This window comes from Rhinolophus ferrumequinum, chromosome 6, assembly GCF_004115265.2.
Source record: "Rhinolophus ferrumequinum isolate MPI-CBG mRhiFer1 chromosome 6, mRhiFer1_v1.p, whole genome shotgun sequence".
NCBI lineage: Eukaryota > Metazoa > Chordata > Mammalia > Chiroptera > Rhinolophidae > Rhinolophus > Rhinolophus ferrumequinum.
In genome coordinates, this window is record NC_046289.1 from 96392485 (window position 1) to 96409938 (window position 17454).

The 17454-nt window shown below is 44.1% G+C and overlaps 1 protein-coding gene across 1 annotated transcript in view; it reads left to right on the plus strand.

The window, feature by feature from the left end:
- Positions 1-17454, plus strand: part of THSD4 (thrombospondin type 1 domain containing 4) — a 585321-nt gene that overhangs the window by 17420 nt on the left and 550447 nt on the right. Inside the window, exon 2 of the mRNA XM_033109294.1 lies at positions 8449-8557. Within this exon, the coding sequence (XP_032965185.1) occupies positions 8529-8557 (29 nt within the window). The 5' untranslated portion in view covers positions 8449-8528. The remainder of the gene's footprint in view (positions 1-8448; positions 8558-17454) is intronic.

The following is a 17454-nucleotide window of genomic DNA, read 5'->3' on the forward strand; positions in this document are numbered from 1 at the left end:
ATCCCATGTTAGGGGGAGGAAAGACACGCATAAATCATGATACACTGTGATAATTGCTAAATTGGCGTTCTCCCGTGTGAGACTGACACAGATGGAAAGAAATGTAACCAGGTTTATCAAATGAGGTAAATCAAATGCCTAAGGAAGTAATATTTGGGGAAGAGACAGTGCTCTTACTCTAAATACATTTTCCCCTTTGATCTACAGTATCATGTCACTTGAAATTGAAAAAGCAACTCGGTACAGAAGCAGGAAAAACGCTCATTTATTTTAAATATCTCACTGCCCTTGAATCTTTTCCTTAGTTACCTGGGAAACGTTTTTAAGGACTGAAAACATATATAGATCACATCAGTGTTAATGACTGTGAAATGATGCAATTTGTATTAAAATCCTTAACTAATCTGGGCTCATTACCTAATTTCTACAGGTAACAAAGGAGAAGTCAGGTGTTTTCTTCAGTGAGTAACAAAACCCACTGTAATGTGTGAACTTGAAAATATCCAGGGCATTTTCACCATTTTTTTTTCTAATTCAGATTCTGTGGGTTTTCATGTTGCTGTGGGAAAGCCAGTTTGAGGTGTGGAGGTTCACCGGGGAGAAATGAGTTCTGTGGCTGAGTTTGAATGTGACAGGGAAAAAAGAATGGGCTCTGCAAGGGGGTTCAGCAAAGACCCAGCGCAGAGGGAGTGTTAGGAGAACGTTCCTCTGGCTGGCTGGCCTCCGCCCAAGGCCCAGTGGGAAGAGGCTGGTGATGTGACCAGCCTGGGGCTCCAAGGTCAGTGTCCTGCTGCCTGGGGCAAGATTTCCTGAAAGAGTTGTGGTGAGTGGTCACGGCCACCAGAGGGCTCAGGAGGGTGGGCCTCCCTGGAGACAGCATGTGTCCGCTGTGGGTTAGTGCCTTCCTCCTGGGGCCATGGACGTTCACTGAGGATCTGCAATAGCAGCCAGAGAGAAATCAGCCAGGGACCCTGTTTTCTAAGAAGTAAAAGCCTGTTAGAGACACATGCCATTCATCCTTTATGCATTCATCCATTCATCCACTAATGCGACAGACTTGCGCTGCATGGCCACCTGTACCAGGCACCGAAGAGTAAAGATGTCAAGATGAGAAAACAGCTCTCGCCTTGAGAAGTGCCCTGTCCAATGAGGGGCAAGCAGCATAAACAGAGCGTGTTTGGTATCTGTTAAAAGAGAAGATGCTCCTTTTTCTTTTAAGCTTCTAGACCTGTACCTCCATTGTTGGCAGACCTGTTTGCCCATCATATTGTTCATGATGACGATTTAAGGGATATCCCTCCCTCTGTTCTTCCCATCTGCTCTGGATAATCGTTTCATTTCAAGTGGGGCGTACCTTCAAGAAAGAAAAACACCCCCTTTTCTGCCTCTTGCTTTCTGGCTGCTCTTCTTGGGAGCCTTCTCCCTTCTTCAACCAAAGTTCTTTCTTAAACACCCACCACATCTTCTCAGTTGAGGGGTGCAGGGGACACCCTGCACCTCCTTCTCCACCTGACCACCACCTCAGAATCGCCTCCCCCTGGGTTTCTACTTCCCAGCTTGCTCCTTTTTCACTTCCCCTTTTGGCTCACTGGGCATTAATGGCTCCTTGGTCCTCTGTCATTCATTCACACTGTGCTCTCTCTCCAGTAGAGGGTTTGTCCATTCACAAAACACATGACTCCCTCATTTTCTTTTGAAAGTTTAGAAGCCTTTGTCTTTCCTCAAACCTTGTCGCTCAACCAGCTATTAGTTCCCTGTGCCTGAGATTCCGGCTCTGCTTCTTCTAATCCCTTAAAGCCTGCCTGGTCCATGCCGGCATCCCCAGAGCCCAGAGGCAGCGAGGGCAGGGATCAAAGGATAGATTCTGGAGTCACGTTGCCTGGCTTTGAAGCCCACCAGCACTGCTGCGTACTCTCTGTGGTGTGGGGAAATCCACTAGTCTTCCGGTGCCTCAGTTTTCTCCTCTGTGACCTGGGGGCAGCGCTAGCTACCTACTTCATAGAGTTGTTATGAGATTAAATGAACTGGTACACAAAGCCCTCGGTGTGGTGCCCAGTATATAACAAGGGTAATGGAAGTGCTAACCCTAAAGGCTGCTGTGCTGCTGATGGCCTTGGAATGTTGGGGCTCCCTCTTGCCTGTACCAGGCATTGGAGTCTCAGTCTGAGGTAATTTATCATTGTCAAAAAACATTCATTTGTGTTTATTTATTGGTCAGCCTCAGTAGGAGGGTGAGCTCCTCGAGGGCAGGCATTCTCCACTCCCCTTCCTATTGAGTGTCTTGCATGAAGCCTAATGCAGTAGGCACTGTGTGATCATTAGCCAGTGGTGACCTGATTGCCCCACCTAATCAGGGGGACTGGTGCCAGCCCTGCAGGGGATGTGTGGCCACTCTGCTGTGTTGTGACGTGAGAGATTCATGCAGTGTATCCATTGAGGCCTACAGTGTTCCTTTACCTCCACACTAGTGCTGGAGAGGACACGTCGGAGAAAGACCTGTAGCAGCAACTTCTGTTTTGATCATTGGTGCCAGCCCTGTTTGTGTCGGCAAGAAGGCAATGTCGAAAGATGACTAAGTGCATAGACTCTGGGCTCGGGCTTCCTGCGTTTGACTCCTGGCTCTCCTGCCTACTAGCTGGTGACTTTGGAAAAGTTAGTTCAGTTCTCTGTGCCTCTGTTTCCCAGGGGTACCTCCTTCAGCGGTTGTTGTGAGGATAAAATGAGTTAACGTGTGTGAAGCCCTTAGACTCCATCTGCTACACAGTAACCACTAGTAGGTGTTTGCTAGCATCCTCAGCCTCTGCATCATTATCTGAAATAATAGGTTTTTAAATTGCTCATTTTGGTTCATGTAGTTTTAGATGATGTCCATGGCAAAATAAACAGTCATTCCTGAAATGGTGGTCTCCCAGCAAATCCGTTTACTCATTCGTTCATTCATTCATTCATTTATTCAGTGAGTGTCTAGCTGGGCATGACCCTCTACCAGGTGGAAGGCAGAGAGTCTAATAGAGTGAAAAGAAGACCAACTCCGGTGTCAGTGGTCTGTGTGCAGTCCGAGCCAGACCCTTGACCTGCTTTGTGGCCTCAGTTTTGCTGTGAGGATTAAATAACATGACTTATGTCCCATATTTGGTTCTTAGTAAAAGTTGATTCTTGACTCTTCTTCCACTTTCCTCATAATGGAAGACAGGTGTGGGTTGGACATACCCTGATGTTGGGAGCTGTCATTCTGGTACTTGGTGCACATACAGACACCTGCACTGTCAGGTAGGGGGCGCTGCAAACAGTGGGCCAGGGTTCTGGGTGGAGAGGTGTAAATGGCCGCAGGGCAGCAGAACATGTTGGTGAGCACAGGATGGATCTAGCTCAGAGGCTCCCAGTCTGTCAGGACCCTCGGGGGGCAGCCTTCACAGAGGAACGGGCAGGTTCTGAGACTCGACCTCACCACGTGTTACGTACTGGGGGCTCACTTGGGGTCTGGAACTGCTTCCTTTGGAAATCTCTGGTCCTCATTCTTTTGCTGGTGAGTCACTTCCTCTCCCCCCAGGACTGGGGCTTTTGTTGATCCTGGTGGTTGCTTTACATGTGGGAGTTCCAGAGGGAGAAGCCTGTGTGTGGGAGGAAGGGAGCGGAACTGGCGCCCGTAATGGGGATGTGCCTTTCTGAACCCAGTCATGACAGGCCAAGCACATCCTTCTCTTCTGGAGGATGGCCTCCTATCAGGCGGGGTCTTCCAGGATTTCTGGTCAGGGCATGAGGAAAGGGGCAGGCAAGATACTGAGACATGGGCCTGTGGGTGAGGAGCAGCGGAGCAGCGCCACTGTTTCGGGCTCAGTGGCACCTCCGAGGACCAGGGGTGCCATTCTCTACCCTGGGTTAGATCTGCTGTGGCCCGCCTTTCTGTCACCGCCACCCTGAGACTTGAAGCTTCCTGCTGCTTCTTCCTGGTGTGTGGGGACTGCAGCTCTGGCCTGAACAAAATCAGGTGACTTGTTAACCTTCCTGTAAGATCTTTGTGGAAAGGAGAGAACGTGCGGCCTCCATCCCCCAGGGAGCATATGTTCTTGTAGAAACTAGGCTGTTAGGTTTTTTGTTCACTGTCACTGAGGAGCAACCTCAGAGGCGGACTCAGCTCCATAGATAGCACGGTTACTCAGTCTACTCGCCCCATGCGTGGTTCCCAACTGGATTTTCGGGAAACCTTACTTTCATCAGTTCCTTCCCTGCTCCAGAACCTGCAATGGCCCTTTCTTGCCATCTCATCAAAAATTCTCCTGCAGTCACTTTTCAGGGGCTTGCATAACATGGCTTTGTTTATTTTCAGGATTTTATTCCCCCAATCACAGTTAGACTCCTTCATTGCCTTCTGGGCTCCAGAGCAAGGGCTTTTAAACGTTTCTGATGGAGCCACAGTTAAGAAATCACAATAGCCAAGACATGGAAACAACCAAAGGGTCCATCGATAGATGATTGGATAAAGATACTGTGGTACATTTATACAAAGGAGTATCACTCAGCCATAAAAAAACAAAATCTTACCATTTGCAACAACACGGATGGACCTAGAGAATATTATGCTAAGTGAAGTGAGTCAGACTGAGAAAGACAAATAGCATACGATCTCAGTATATGTGGAATCTAAAGAACAGAAGAAGCGAGGAAACAAAACAAATAGACTCAGAGACATAGGAAAAAACAAACAAACAAACTGATGTTTGCTAGATGGGGGGGTGGGGATGGGGGAGAAGGTGAAGGGATTAGAAAAGGCAAGTTAGTAATCACGATAATGTTGTAAAGATTATGTAGGGTGCCACATGGGCACTGGACTTACCAGGTGGATCACTTCATAGATTGTGTAGATGCCTGACCAGCGTGATATATAATGTAATATGATATATATACATATATAGTCATGGGATGTGCAGTACAGCATAGGGAAGATAGTCAAGCATATTGTATCAGCTATATATGATGTCAGAGGGGTAGTGTATTGGGGGGTGATCACCTTGTGAAGGGTGTAAATGTCTATCATGTGCCTCTGTATACCTGAAACTAATAAAAAAAGAAAAGAAATACCTACCCTTATTTTGTGTGATAAATGCTGGTATTTTCTTTTCTTTTTTTTTGCATTACAAAAAGTGCAGGTCATGACCCATGAAATTGATTTCATGATAGACTAATGGGTTGTGACCCACAGTTTGAAAAGCAGAGCTGATTTAACACGATACCAATCATGGAAGCACAAATGAATACCAAGGAAAGGGCAGAGCTGGTACAACCATGTCATGAAAAAAACTTGACTGACCAAATCTGACAAGAAGTTGGTTAAAATACATTCTAGAGCAATGGTCTCCAAAATTTTTTTTTTGACTGCATGCCCCATCAGTAAAAAATGTTTGAGTGGCTAACTCTATTGGATGTTTGGCTGTTTTTTAAAAATGTATCAATGTATTATGTGAGCACATAAAACCTACATTCAAAACGAATTTTTAAAGGGTGAGCTAAAGATGAAAGAAACCATATTTCCAAATGACAGGATAATCATGTTGGCTTCCTTCTATTATCAGCCAATACCTGAAAGCAAAATACACAGAGAGGACAAGGTTCATGGTTATAAGCAGTGGTTGTAAATCTATTTTCAAATTGTTTTGATAATTTAATATGTTTTCTGATTGACTTCTTGTCAGGTTTGGAAACCACTGCTTTACATCACATCTCCTCTCAACATCGCCCTCCCTTTCCCGACGAAACTGAAAAAGCTCCGTTAGAACCTCCTTGTGCTGCCTCCGACCACCAGAAATCTGGAAGGAGTCATCTTTGACACCTCTCTTTCCTTATCCCCCTCAACCATTCATTTACCATAATCTGGTAAATATGGGGTCAGCTCTTCCCATATTCTCCTGGGATCGCCAAGTTCCCGCCACCCTACTTCCTTCTTCCTTCCAGTTCCTCACATGAGTTTACACTGGAGATTGCCTCTCCCTGGGATGTCCCCATACCCCCTTCTGCTGGATGACTCAAGCCTCAGCATGAAGGTCACTTCCTCAGTGGGACTTTCTCTGACCACTGCCTAGTATACTTTCTGAGGCACCTTGGACATTTTTTCATGGCTCTTATCACAATTTTATTTTTATACTTATTTGTGTTTCAGTTTGTTTAAAGTATATAGCCCTCTAGCATCCTGACTGTAAGTTCCTCGAGGGCAAGGACCATGCCTGCTGAGTGTGTGTGTGTGTGTGTGTGTGTGTTTGTGTGTATGTGTGTGTCTGTCCAGTAGCGAGGTCATGCAGTCTCAATAAATATGTAACACAACCACCCTATGAGGTAGTTACAAACAATATCCCCATTTTACAGGTGAGGAACTTGAAAGACAAAGGGTTAATTGCCAAAGGTCACCTAGTTAATAAACGGGGATGCTGGTCTCAGACCCAGGTCGTTCAGGTTACAGTGTGTACGCTTTTACCAACTGCTTTGGATTCTTTGCTTGTGTAACCTGTGTAGGCTGAGGTCTCATTTTAAGTCCCATCTTCCTTGCTGATGCTCGACTAGCCGTCCACAGTGATTCTCCTTCTCCGGAACTAGCTTGCTTAGTATAGGGTCCCTATGTCACAACCTTTACCCTGTGCTGTGCTGGATAACACTGTCCTATCCCCAGACAATTGCATGTCCCCAAATCTTCCCCACCTAAGCTAGATTGTAAAGCGAGACCCTGCATTGACCCATCCTTCTCTTGCGTCCCTTGGAGAGGACCTGTGCACTGCACATACGGAGCAAATAATTATTGACTTAGTTGACCATCATCAGGAGCTTGGCAAAGGTTTCATCTGACTCCCAAGTCAAAATCCCGTTTTCCAAGTTAAATCCCGTCTTCGCACATACCTGCTCCCCAGCCAAGAGCAAGACCGCGCCTCAGATTCACAGGAGTTTTAACTGTTCCAATTTGCACTTGTTGGCTTTCTTCCTGGTGGATCTCAGTGTAACGTCTGGCGGAGCCCCAAGAATTTAAGGGTCTTCAGTACCATGAGTAATTTCATGAGTTGCTCATGGCTAATTAGGGGTGATTACAGTTAAGAGGCTTTACTTTCTTAATAACCCTCAGAAAGGGCTGGTGGTAACTCTTAAAATCTTGATAATTTTATCCTACAAATGGAATTTTATGGTTCTTATGACTGTCTTTTATTAAGTCCTAGTAACTTATCTCGCAATCCTCCCTGTCTAGTGAAAGGAAAATGTGAAGTCCTGGGAAGAATGCAGAAACCAGTAATTTTGGAAAACTCTGGCTTTACTAGAGAGGACCCCTGGGCACACCTGGAAACCTTGCTTCATTTATTTGTCTTCCTCTGAAAGGAGGTGCTGGAGGAGAGTAGGCTGGGCCATGGTTTTGCTTCCCAAATTCCCTCACATTCCAACCAAACCTCTCATCCTGGGCTTTCTGATGCTATTTATAAGCTTTGAAACTGTTGGCTCACTTGACAATGCTTAGAAATTCTGTTTAGTGAGGGTTTCTGAATAAAATCGTATTTGTAGGTGAGGGGGTTTTATCTCCCTGTTTTTACTGTGATAGCACATTTTAAGTGTTCCTTCTCTTCTTCTTGCATCAGTGTCATCAGAGCTGGACTAATGCCCACTCATTTAATCTTCACAACAACCTGCAGTAGTTCTTGAGGCAGTATTTTAAAAGTTTTATTGAGATATAATTCACATACCATACTTCAATTTAAAGGTGTACAATTTCAGTGGCTTTTAGTATTTTCACAGGGCTGTACAACCATCACCACAATTTAATATTAGAACATTTTTGTCACCCCAGAAGGAAACCTTGTATCCTCCCGTGAGCCCCACTCCACCCCCAGACCCTGGCAACCGCTAATGTACTTTCTGTCTCGATAGATTTGCTTATTCTGGACATTTCTTATAAATGGAATCATGCAATATTTATCCTTTTGTGTCTGGCTTCTTTCACTTAGAATAGTGTTTTCAAGGTTCATCCATGTTGTAGTATATATCAATATGTCATTTCCTTTATTGTTAGTATTTTTACCCCTAATGTACAGTGGGAGAAACCAAGACACAAAGGGAAAATGATTTTCCTATGATTAAGTAACTTTTAATAGATGGGGCTAAATTTCCAATGCAGGTTGGCCAAATGCCATCTTTGCTCTGAGCACGGAGTCTGAGGTAATCATATTGATAGTTAACTTATTGAACATCTTTGTGGACTAGTCACTCTGCTGAGTGTCCCGTAAATTTGGTGTCTCATGTTCATACATAATCAGACTGCAGTGGGGAAATCTGGTAACCGTAACTGGTCAGTGGCATTTTTGTTTCAACGTCTTCCATTAGCTCCCTTTTGGTTTCATTGGCCTATTTAGGCTCTAGAATCTCAGGCTATAGAAACTTCCTCAGCAAACCATGCTAAAAGCAGCATTGTTGTTCCTTCTATAGGAGTTTGAACACCACTCCCACCTGCAGAAAATTGGCAACATACCCGCAGAGCCCTTGCTTTTTCCTGGACCCCAAGCATCATGGTTTCCCATTTCATGGGGTCTCTCAGGTAAGTGCAGAACCCTTTAAAAAGAGAGTAAGAAATTCCACATTTGAGTTTTACTATATGGTTTCTTACAGTAACTAGCTATGAGGCTCTGCATCCCACTGATATTTTTGATGTGCGAGGTGCAGGTATTTGTGATAAATGTGCTTTTTAGAAGTTGCCGAGGGCTTGGGAGCTGAGTGTTGTGCTGACAGCTGCTTGGACTGTGTTCCACGTGGCGTAGGTTCTAAGCAGTACCCTGCTATTTTATTATTTTCTTAACTAATTATTTTTTAAATAAAGGTGTTACTGGATCAGTGGATAGATATCATGGTTGCCTAATAGGTAGTTACCTGGAGAACTTGAAAAATATTGTCCTCTGACTGCATCCCCACATATTTGGACTTAATTGATCTGGTTTATTTAAAAGATGACCTCTCTAGATCCTTCTGCTCAGACCGTCTATGACTTTCACCTGCATTTTTCCTTTAATCCTGATATCAACCATGTGAGGTGGGTAGAACAAGCAATAGTATCTCCAGTTTGTAGGATAAAAAAACCAGTGCTGGGAGTCCTTGACCTTGTACCACCTTCCTTTGCTGCAGAGTCAGAAAAGGGGCGCCGCCCTCGGGAGCTGTAGCCCTTGTCTGTCACAGAGGCGTTTTCCAAACATTCTTGAGGCTGATGCACCCTTTTCAAAATTCTCCAGCCAAAATCCTATGTAAAATCTCAACATATAAAATAGCCAATGGCAATATTTTATTAAGATCCATTTATTTTATAAGTTCACGTTTGTAATATTTACACATGGTGAGACCAATGAATCTGTTTGGATAAACGCCGGAAGTTGAGATCAGGATTTATGGCCAATGGCTGGTACGCCAGCCTCAGCCTCTGGTTGGTTTTACACTTGCCTTAGCTGCATAATACCAAGAAAATCTTGATCCACGTAGGTAACTAATTGCAATTAGTAACAGTTCTTCAAAGAAGCTCATCTTGCAATCTCAGGATATTGTTTAAATTAATTGATTCAGCATCTTAAAAGAGCGGAAGGAGGGACTTCTGTTTTCAAGTTGAATCACTAATGATACCTTGTAGCCCCCACCCCCCCACCCCCACCCCAAACTATACATTAGCCCCAAATGCCCAGAACTTGTAACACAAAGTAAAATGATTTCTAGTATGTCATTACGGTGGTGACACATGTGGTTGCCCAAGCAGAGCCCGGGCAATTGCCAGGCAGATCTCTTAGACCCACGCCTGGCATTTAACTGGGTGTAGTGTGTGTGTGTGTGAGCTGTAGTCTGTAGTTGCGTGTATCATTTTACACGAACAGATGTGTGCAGGTCTGACATCCACAGACTCGTGCAGAGGTGTAGCCTTCTTCATCACTGGCATTCACAGGCGGAAGCAGTCAGAGAAGTCCGGAAAACCTCTGCACAATCCAGCCATTTATAGGCCAGGCTGACTTAAATGTTTTATGGTCTCTTCAGGGTTAATATTTGGCATCCAATCTAATTTAGCCTGTGTGCATTTTTAAACCATAGTTTAAAAAATAGTTTAAAAGGTATTTCAAGACATGAAATATGTACCCATTTTGTGGATGCTCCATCACACTGCTGTAAACCCACAGCAGCTGGACCACTGGGTCACTTCAGGACCACAGCCTAGGTGAGGACCTAATGGGGACATTTGAGAAATGGAGGTCACAGTCACATACTGAACTGGGTTGAAAAGAGCAGCAGATGACCAAAGATGGGTTCACCATGTGGTAAACAAGTGAGTGCTAAGTCTGGCTGCCATCAGAAAAGCCCCTAAAAGTACTGAGGACCCTCAAAATTGTGGCCACCGAGACTGCATGGGAGTGGCGTTACTTCGGAGAAGTCCCTTTTGCAAGGAACTCTGCAAGTTTTTTCTTGACGTGTTGGAGTTTTAATTGATGCCCCCGTAAGCGGTTCACCTCCTGTAATGACCTGTGGTGCAGAGGTCATCGCCCTTCGAGGGGCTCCTGGTGGGCTCACCTCCAAACTGTGCATCATTTCAGAGGAATTGCCCACAGGTTAGAAACGAGCAGGGTGGCAGGAGTTGGAAGCTAGATGTCCCCTTGCTATCCTTACGGTGGAACTCCAGAAGTCTTGACAGGCCTCCGCCATTAGTGTCCTGCTAAGGGATTGTTTGAACAGGGGTGCTCAGCAGGACATCTCCCTGAGGTTTGCTGTAAGGGCTGGGGAAAGCATATGTGAGGTATGAGGACAGCTGATTTTTTGGGAGCGCTCAGCTGGAGATTTCCTTCAGGTCTCCTTCATAAGCCAGGTACTTACAAACTATTTTGCATTCTGTTTCTAGAGCCATGTAAATATAGTTTAACCTGAAAAAAAAATGTAAAAAAACTAGAGTGTCTTTTGTTTAAATGCTTTTCAAAATGTTCCGGGGAAAAGGGCTCTGGTTACTTTGAGTAAGAGGTCTTTGATAAAAGTGGTAGACGAGACACACACACACACACACACACACACACACACACACACAATAAGGGCTTTTTAATATTTATCAAGGCAACCAAATGCATAAAGATCAATTGGAAACGCTGGAGGATTTCTCTACCTATAGGGAAAGCGGGTCAAAATTAGAAGTTAGCTGCCAAGAAAATTCCTGAGAGGAAAAAAGCATTTAAGGGGATTCACAATTCTCATATGCAGAGACTTAGTTTAAAAATCCCTCCTCCGTTTTTGCCAAGCCACAGAGAAACAGAAAGCCAACTTCTTCCTCATTGAAAGAGCAGCCCTGGGCAATACTGGAGCAAGAGTGTCCGCCCTGCTCAGTCTGTAGTAATACAAAGAATCACAGTTAAACGCAGTAGCAGAGGAGGCATTCCATTTTAACTCTTCATGGAGCTAGTTAGTGGGCTGTCACGGAGCCTCAGACAAGCCCTGGGCACCACGCAAAACGCAGGGCAAGTAAAATCCTTTTGGGTCAAAGGGTCCGTCAGGGCTAGATTAAGGAATGTTTGTCACCTGTTCCGTGTTAGAGAGGAAACAGTACTAAGTTATCAGAAGTGTTTATATTTCTTAAAGACTTGCTCCAAATGGTGCTTTTTTTTTCTCCGATATGCACAGTTACATCTTGATGTATTTGTTCAGTAACTGAGTGGAAAGAAACACAGTTTTCTCCCTAGGAGCACTGTAACCAGTGATGATGGCCCCCTCCACGGCCAGCCCACAGAACCTCTTCAGAGCCAGTCTGCTTGGTCACGGCTCTTCCTTTATCTCAGAATGCTTTAGTATAGTTGACAGATTTTATGTTTGGAAGGAGAACAGAGATGAAAACAAAACTATTGAAAACGCCAAACAATTGGTTAAATTGGCAGGAAATAAACTTGATTCAGTGATTCTTATTTTGAATAGTACTTTTTGAAGAAATGCAGATGTAATTAGAGAGATTACAAGGTTAGATGGTGGTTTTTATAGATTTTATGGAGAGTTCTGGATCATTTTAAGCATTTTACAGGTTGATGGCCCTAGGTCAAGTGTCTGGTTTTAGTCGTTTGAAACTTAAAGGCTTTTCTTCTCCTTGATATACACTTTAGTACAGTAATATTACTGTGATGCCTGTCAGCTACTTCACTTAGAAATACAACCAAAAGGGATTGAGGAAATGAGAGAGAGAAAGGTGGCTGGCTGTTCTTGGGGCAACTGAAAAAGATCCCTAACACCGAAGGAAGACAGAAGTGGGTGAGGAAAATGTGTTTGTGTGTGTAAGAAAGAGAATGAAGGGTCCCAGTAGTGATATTTGAGGCATGGTTGATCAGCGAAAACTGAGATTCCCCTTAGGAGTAAAGAAGCGTGTGATAATTGGGAAGGCTCATGGGTTAAGCCAGTGACCAAGAAATGGGGTGAAGGAGCATAGGATGCAAAGGAATAAGAGGAGCGGGCTGGGGCGGAGGGGAGGAAGTGGTGGGGTGAAAAGGGCTGAGGAGGCAGGGAGGAGAAGCGGACAGGCTTGGATCGTCATTCAACTTTAAGGCAGGACAGAGTTTGTGTAGCCCCCATCGAAACCACGACACTGCCCAGTTGATGCTCAGTAAATATTTGTTGAACACTGAATGCATAGATTAATGGTTATCTTTTATGTAAAAGAAAGAAACTTGAAATTTTTTCTTTTCTGATCAGGCTTATTCGTTAATTACAAAAAATAGGTTAACGCAGAAAAATCATATGAATGATGCACACACACCTTTCACAGTTTACTTTTAACTTAAAACACATGCACGTTCACTCACCAATTTTTTTGATGTGCGGCCGAACACTTGGAGCATGAACCGTGGATTGTCCTTCTTGCACAAACCGCACCCACAAGCATTATCTAAGGTTTTCATTTGGGTTCCTTTAAAGTGGAGTGAGAATTTAAAGACATTTGCAAGGCAATCGGAATACAGAATAATTCTAGATGTGTATTATTTTTGTCCCTAATCGCTTACAGTTGTCTCATCCACACCTAATTGGCCAGCATTTTTTTTTTTCCTTGGCTACTTGCCTTTATTGAATCTTTCCAAAGCATTGAGCTTCACTTTTGTAGAAACAACAAACAACTAACTACTCTTTTGTGTGTGTGTGTGCTCATTTCATGGGTTGGCTTATTCTTTGAACATTTTATGTAATTACAAAGCAGCTGGCATAAACAGGTTTGGGAACATGGTTGACTATGAACAGGAGTCATCTGATGGGAGCAGAAGAGAACAAGTGTATCAGCGAAGAACCTGCTGGAATGTTATGTGGGAAGCCCGGTAGGAGCCATCTGAATGGTAGGCATAGAGGCTAGGAGGAAATAAAATGTTTTTGGAGGACTGCCCTGGAAAACCCCTTCCTATAAAATGATGGCAGGCATTCAGGCAGTATTGGTTTTTCTTTATGCTTGGCACAGCCTTGCACCTGGAGCCTGTCCTTACCACTCAGTATTTGATTGTGGGATTTGCTAGAACATTCTGTACCAAAGGATTCAGTGTAGTCAAGGTGTGATATCACTGGGCTGCCAGCTACCCATTCCTTAGTTACCCAAATAGATTTATAGACCTCAGGTTAACAATGACACCCCCAGGGATCAGAACCAATAACTCCAGCTTATAGAAATCCTTCTTTTCCCAGTTATACTTTTATGACAGAATGCTGGGGTGCACTTAGAAAACACTTTATTGATGAAAAATCTTGCATCACCTTGCATTTCTTTAGTGACTGATGCTTCCTTCCTCTCTCCTTTTTTTTCTCCCCTCTCTTCAGTACATCCTTCTATTTTTTGACTCACTTGACATTTATTAGCTCTGAGTTTGGACTGAGTCTGTGCTGATTGTTCTGCTAGTTGCAAGGATGGATGAGAAACCAGTTCCTCAAGAAACCTCCCATTGAGCAGGGGAATTTACCAAAAGGTGTTGTGTCTTAAAAAGCTGTGTGGTGACAGAACACCTCACTTTCCCAGAGGCTCTGGTCCATAAAACACAAATGGCTGCAAGAGTGGAGAACCTGGAAGTAAGCAATAAAAATCACCAATATGCAATTAGAATAGGTGTCCTGAAGTTCATGCTCTAAAATGGAAACATTTACTCCACGAAAGCCAGGCAGGCCTTTCCCCAGAGTCTGTTTGGTCTCGGTTTGGTTGCAGCTTGGCTGTCTAAAGGTTTCTAAGGCCAAGGCCTACTGGAAGGGAACCGATTAAGAGGACAAAGTCTCACCCGCAGTACAGGAGGCCAGGCCTTACAGCAGGGTGGAGACAGCAAAGGGCCATGGCAGTGGGGAAGCCCCAGCTCTGGGATGTCCCTCTGCTCTGCCCCTAGGCCGTCAGTCACCTTATGCTCAGCCATCTAAGAAAGGTTACTGAAGCTCAGCTTACTCTGTATGAGAAAGCAGAGGAAATAAATAGGATGCATTATTGTTCTTTGAAGTTTGGGATTTAAATGGTTAGCTTCAATTATTTTAAAACTTAGAATGTTGTCTCGTGAGGCTGGGTAAACGAGATTTTATTGCACCCACTTATTTTCTGATTATTTTTGCAAGCAATGACAGAAAGTAAAACAGATGTGTGAAGCCACAGGCTCCTAAGACTGGGGAAGAAAATTGATGTGATAAAATGCAAATGCTTGTTTTAAAGGTGAGCTGTTTCCTGCTGAGGCTGCAGAGCACAGTGGTTAAGGGTCCAGGCCAAGGGTCTGACTGCTAGCATCAAAATCAGGCGTTTCCTCTTCGTAGGTGTGTGTGCCCTTCAGTAAATGCCTCAATTTCCTCACCTATAAAATGGGTGTAGTAAAATTGTCTGATAGGATGGTTGAGGAGATTAAATGAAATAATACTTGTGAGCATTGATTGACATCAGTGGGAACCATCAAATCTTCCGTGGCTAATGTCGTTTGTAACCCAGCTCCTTCTCTTGCTTTCTTTACTCTTAACTGATGTCCAAGGAAGGCAGAGGGTTGGGCTGAACACAGTAACATGCATGCTTAGCAATCACTTTTGATCTCCAGAGTGCAGTAGGTAAAGAGATTTCTCTTCAATGCTGAGGCTTTGGCCCTCTTTTGCTAAGGTTGGTATAATTTTATTAGTAGTGATCCGGCTGCTCCCAAAATATCTCTCGGGTTGTATTAACTGAAGAAGAAGTTAAGATTTTTTTTTTACTGTTTCCCGTGTTTTGTTACTTGATATGCCCAAGTGGTATAGAGTTCATTGAGGTAATCCGAGGTACACAGTGGTTGTGCTGTGACCCACTCTCACTGGTGTTGAGGGTGGGTGGGGTCGGTGGGGAGGGGTGGGTCAAAGCAAATACAGAAGCCCAGCGCCCCCAGGTCCATGATGTAGATCTTGTACCGAATTTCAATGAACATTATGTTCTACATGAGGAAATGAAATGATGGAGTGTTTAAAATCTAGAACAGCGCGGGGGAACTGGCATAGCTTTTTTTCCTTTTTCTGATTGGTGTGAAACGTTGGGTTATTTCTTCTGCAAGGTGAATTGGAAAGTCTTGGTAGGAATGTGACTTCCCCCGCCGCTTGGAGGGGAGTGTGTGATTTGTTTGCCAAGGGCCCTGGTAGCCTTCAATCTGTCAAAACGTTGCAAGCTGGGAGCAGTTTGCCAAAGCAAACTATCAAAGTGAAATAACACATGAGTTGCACACACACAGACACACGCATGCTCTCGCATTCCCCAAACATTAATTTTGAATTGGGTCAGGAGGAACAAGGATTTGGGCTAGAATTGTCGGTGTTTTGAAGAGGTGTGGGCACAGCTATAGACTACCAATTAGATAGGTATGTGTGAGCAGGGTGGGGTATCCCCAAAACAGAGTCTACTGAGCAGGGGTGGGAACTTTTCAGCCCTTGGCAGAGTTTCTTCTGGCCTCAGGGGTTATATATTGCTTTGGCTCCTGTTATTGCAGCCAAAGAATAATTTCCCCTCTGGGGGAATTTATTCTATTCCATTCAGAGCCGAGCCCATTTAATAACTAAGATTTTATTCCAGAATGAATTTACTGGGTACCCCTATGCATTTGGGCCTCACTAGAGCCCAACTCAATGAAGAAAAGAAGCGTTTGAATATCTAAATGCAACTGGTGTTGCATTTTTTGCAGCAAGGGGCACCTACAAACATTTTGATGCCATACGTCATGTCAGTCCAGTGAGAACGGATTTGGGGGCATCACGTAGAAAGTCAAAAGCATGACTGATTTTTATAAATCTCTCATAAAAGAACTTCTAAAAGCTCTCCCCGTTACTTTGGACATTTTTGGATACGTTAATTCATACTATTTCTCCTTATCTCTACATTTCAGAGGTTGTCAAGGTGATACAGCATCATTCATTAACGGAATGAATTAAGCTCTTACTATAGAAAGTGCCCAAAAAATGTATACACATTTTAAGAAAGGAAAAAACTGTATTAAAATTGTAATACTCAATATACACCAATAAGAAAAAATGAGTACAAGTCATGTGTATATACTTTTTTGGCATCCCCGGTATATAGCAGACATTCTGCTAGATGCTGAGGGATAAAACAGTAACAAAACAAACTCCCTGATCTCACAGAACTTATATTCTAGTGGGCATAGGGTGACATTTAAGTGAATAAAGACAGTCTGTGAGACAGTAAGTGCTATGGAGAGAAGTAAACAGGCGAGGCTGGGAGAGGGAGTGCTGGTTTTTATAGGGTCAGAGCAGCTTTATGGAGAAGGGCCAGCTTTGAGCAGACACCTGAAGAAGGTGAGGGAACAAGCTGTGGAAATATCTGGGAGGAGAGCTGACCAGGCAACCTGGAATGCAGTTCCTCGGAGACAGAGGAAAACCTAGAATCTTCCCTCCGCTACTCTTTCCCTCCCTCTCCTGCCCCCAGTGCCCCTGAAAGTTTTGGAAATGTGACCTGGGATGAGCGGTAGTGCACAGTGCTCCTGGTTGTGTTACAGATAGGTGGCTTAGGTGTCTGCCATAATGAGGGGCTGAGGTATAACACATGTATGGCGCTGCTGCTTGTTTTTTTAACAAAACCACACCAAGCTGGTTTTCTTTCTACATGAGTAAACAGTGCCAGAATGTGTTACAGATGGTTCAAATTTGTAGGTGTGGTTCCTAACGTGCTTTCTCACACATTCACTCATTTGAGGTCGGCAGGGCAGGTGATATTATTCCATTTTACAGATGAGGAAACTGAGGCACAGTGGTGATTTGCTCAAGGTCAGGTAACCAAGAAGTATAGACTCCTGAGTCATGATGAACATATTCTTTGGTTTAGAGGATAAACTGGATCCAGTAAGGACACAACTAGAAAAAAGCTATTCTTTTTCTACCACTGTGTTCCCACCCACTCCTTGAGATGCCCCTGCCCTGTGGCTGGCAGACATCTCGGGTGGGGAGCACCTCCTTTTCCAGTCCTGAATAGACGTGCAGCCC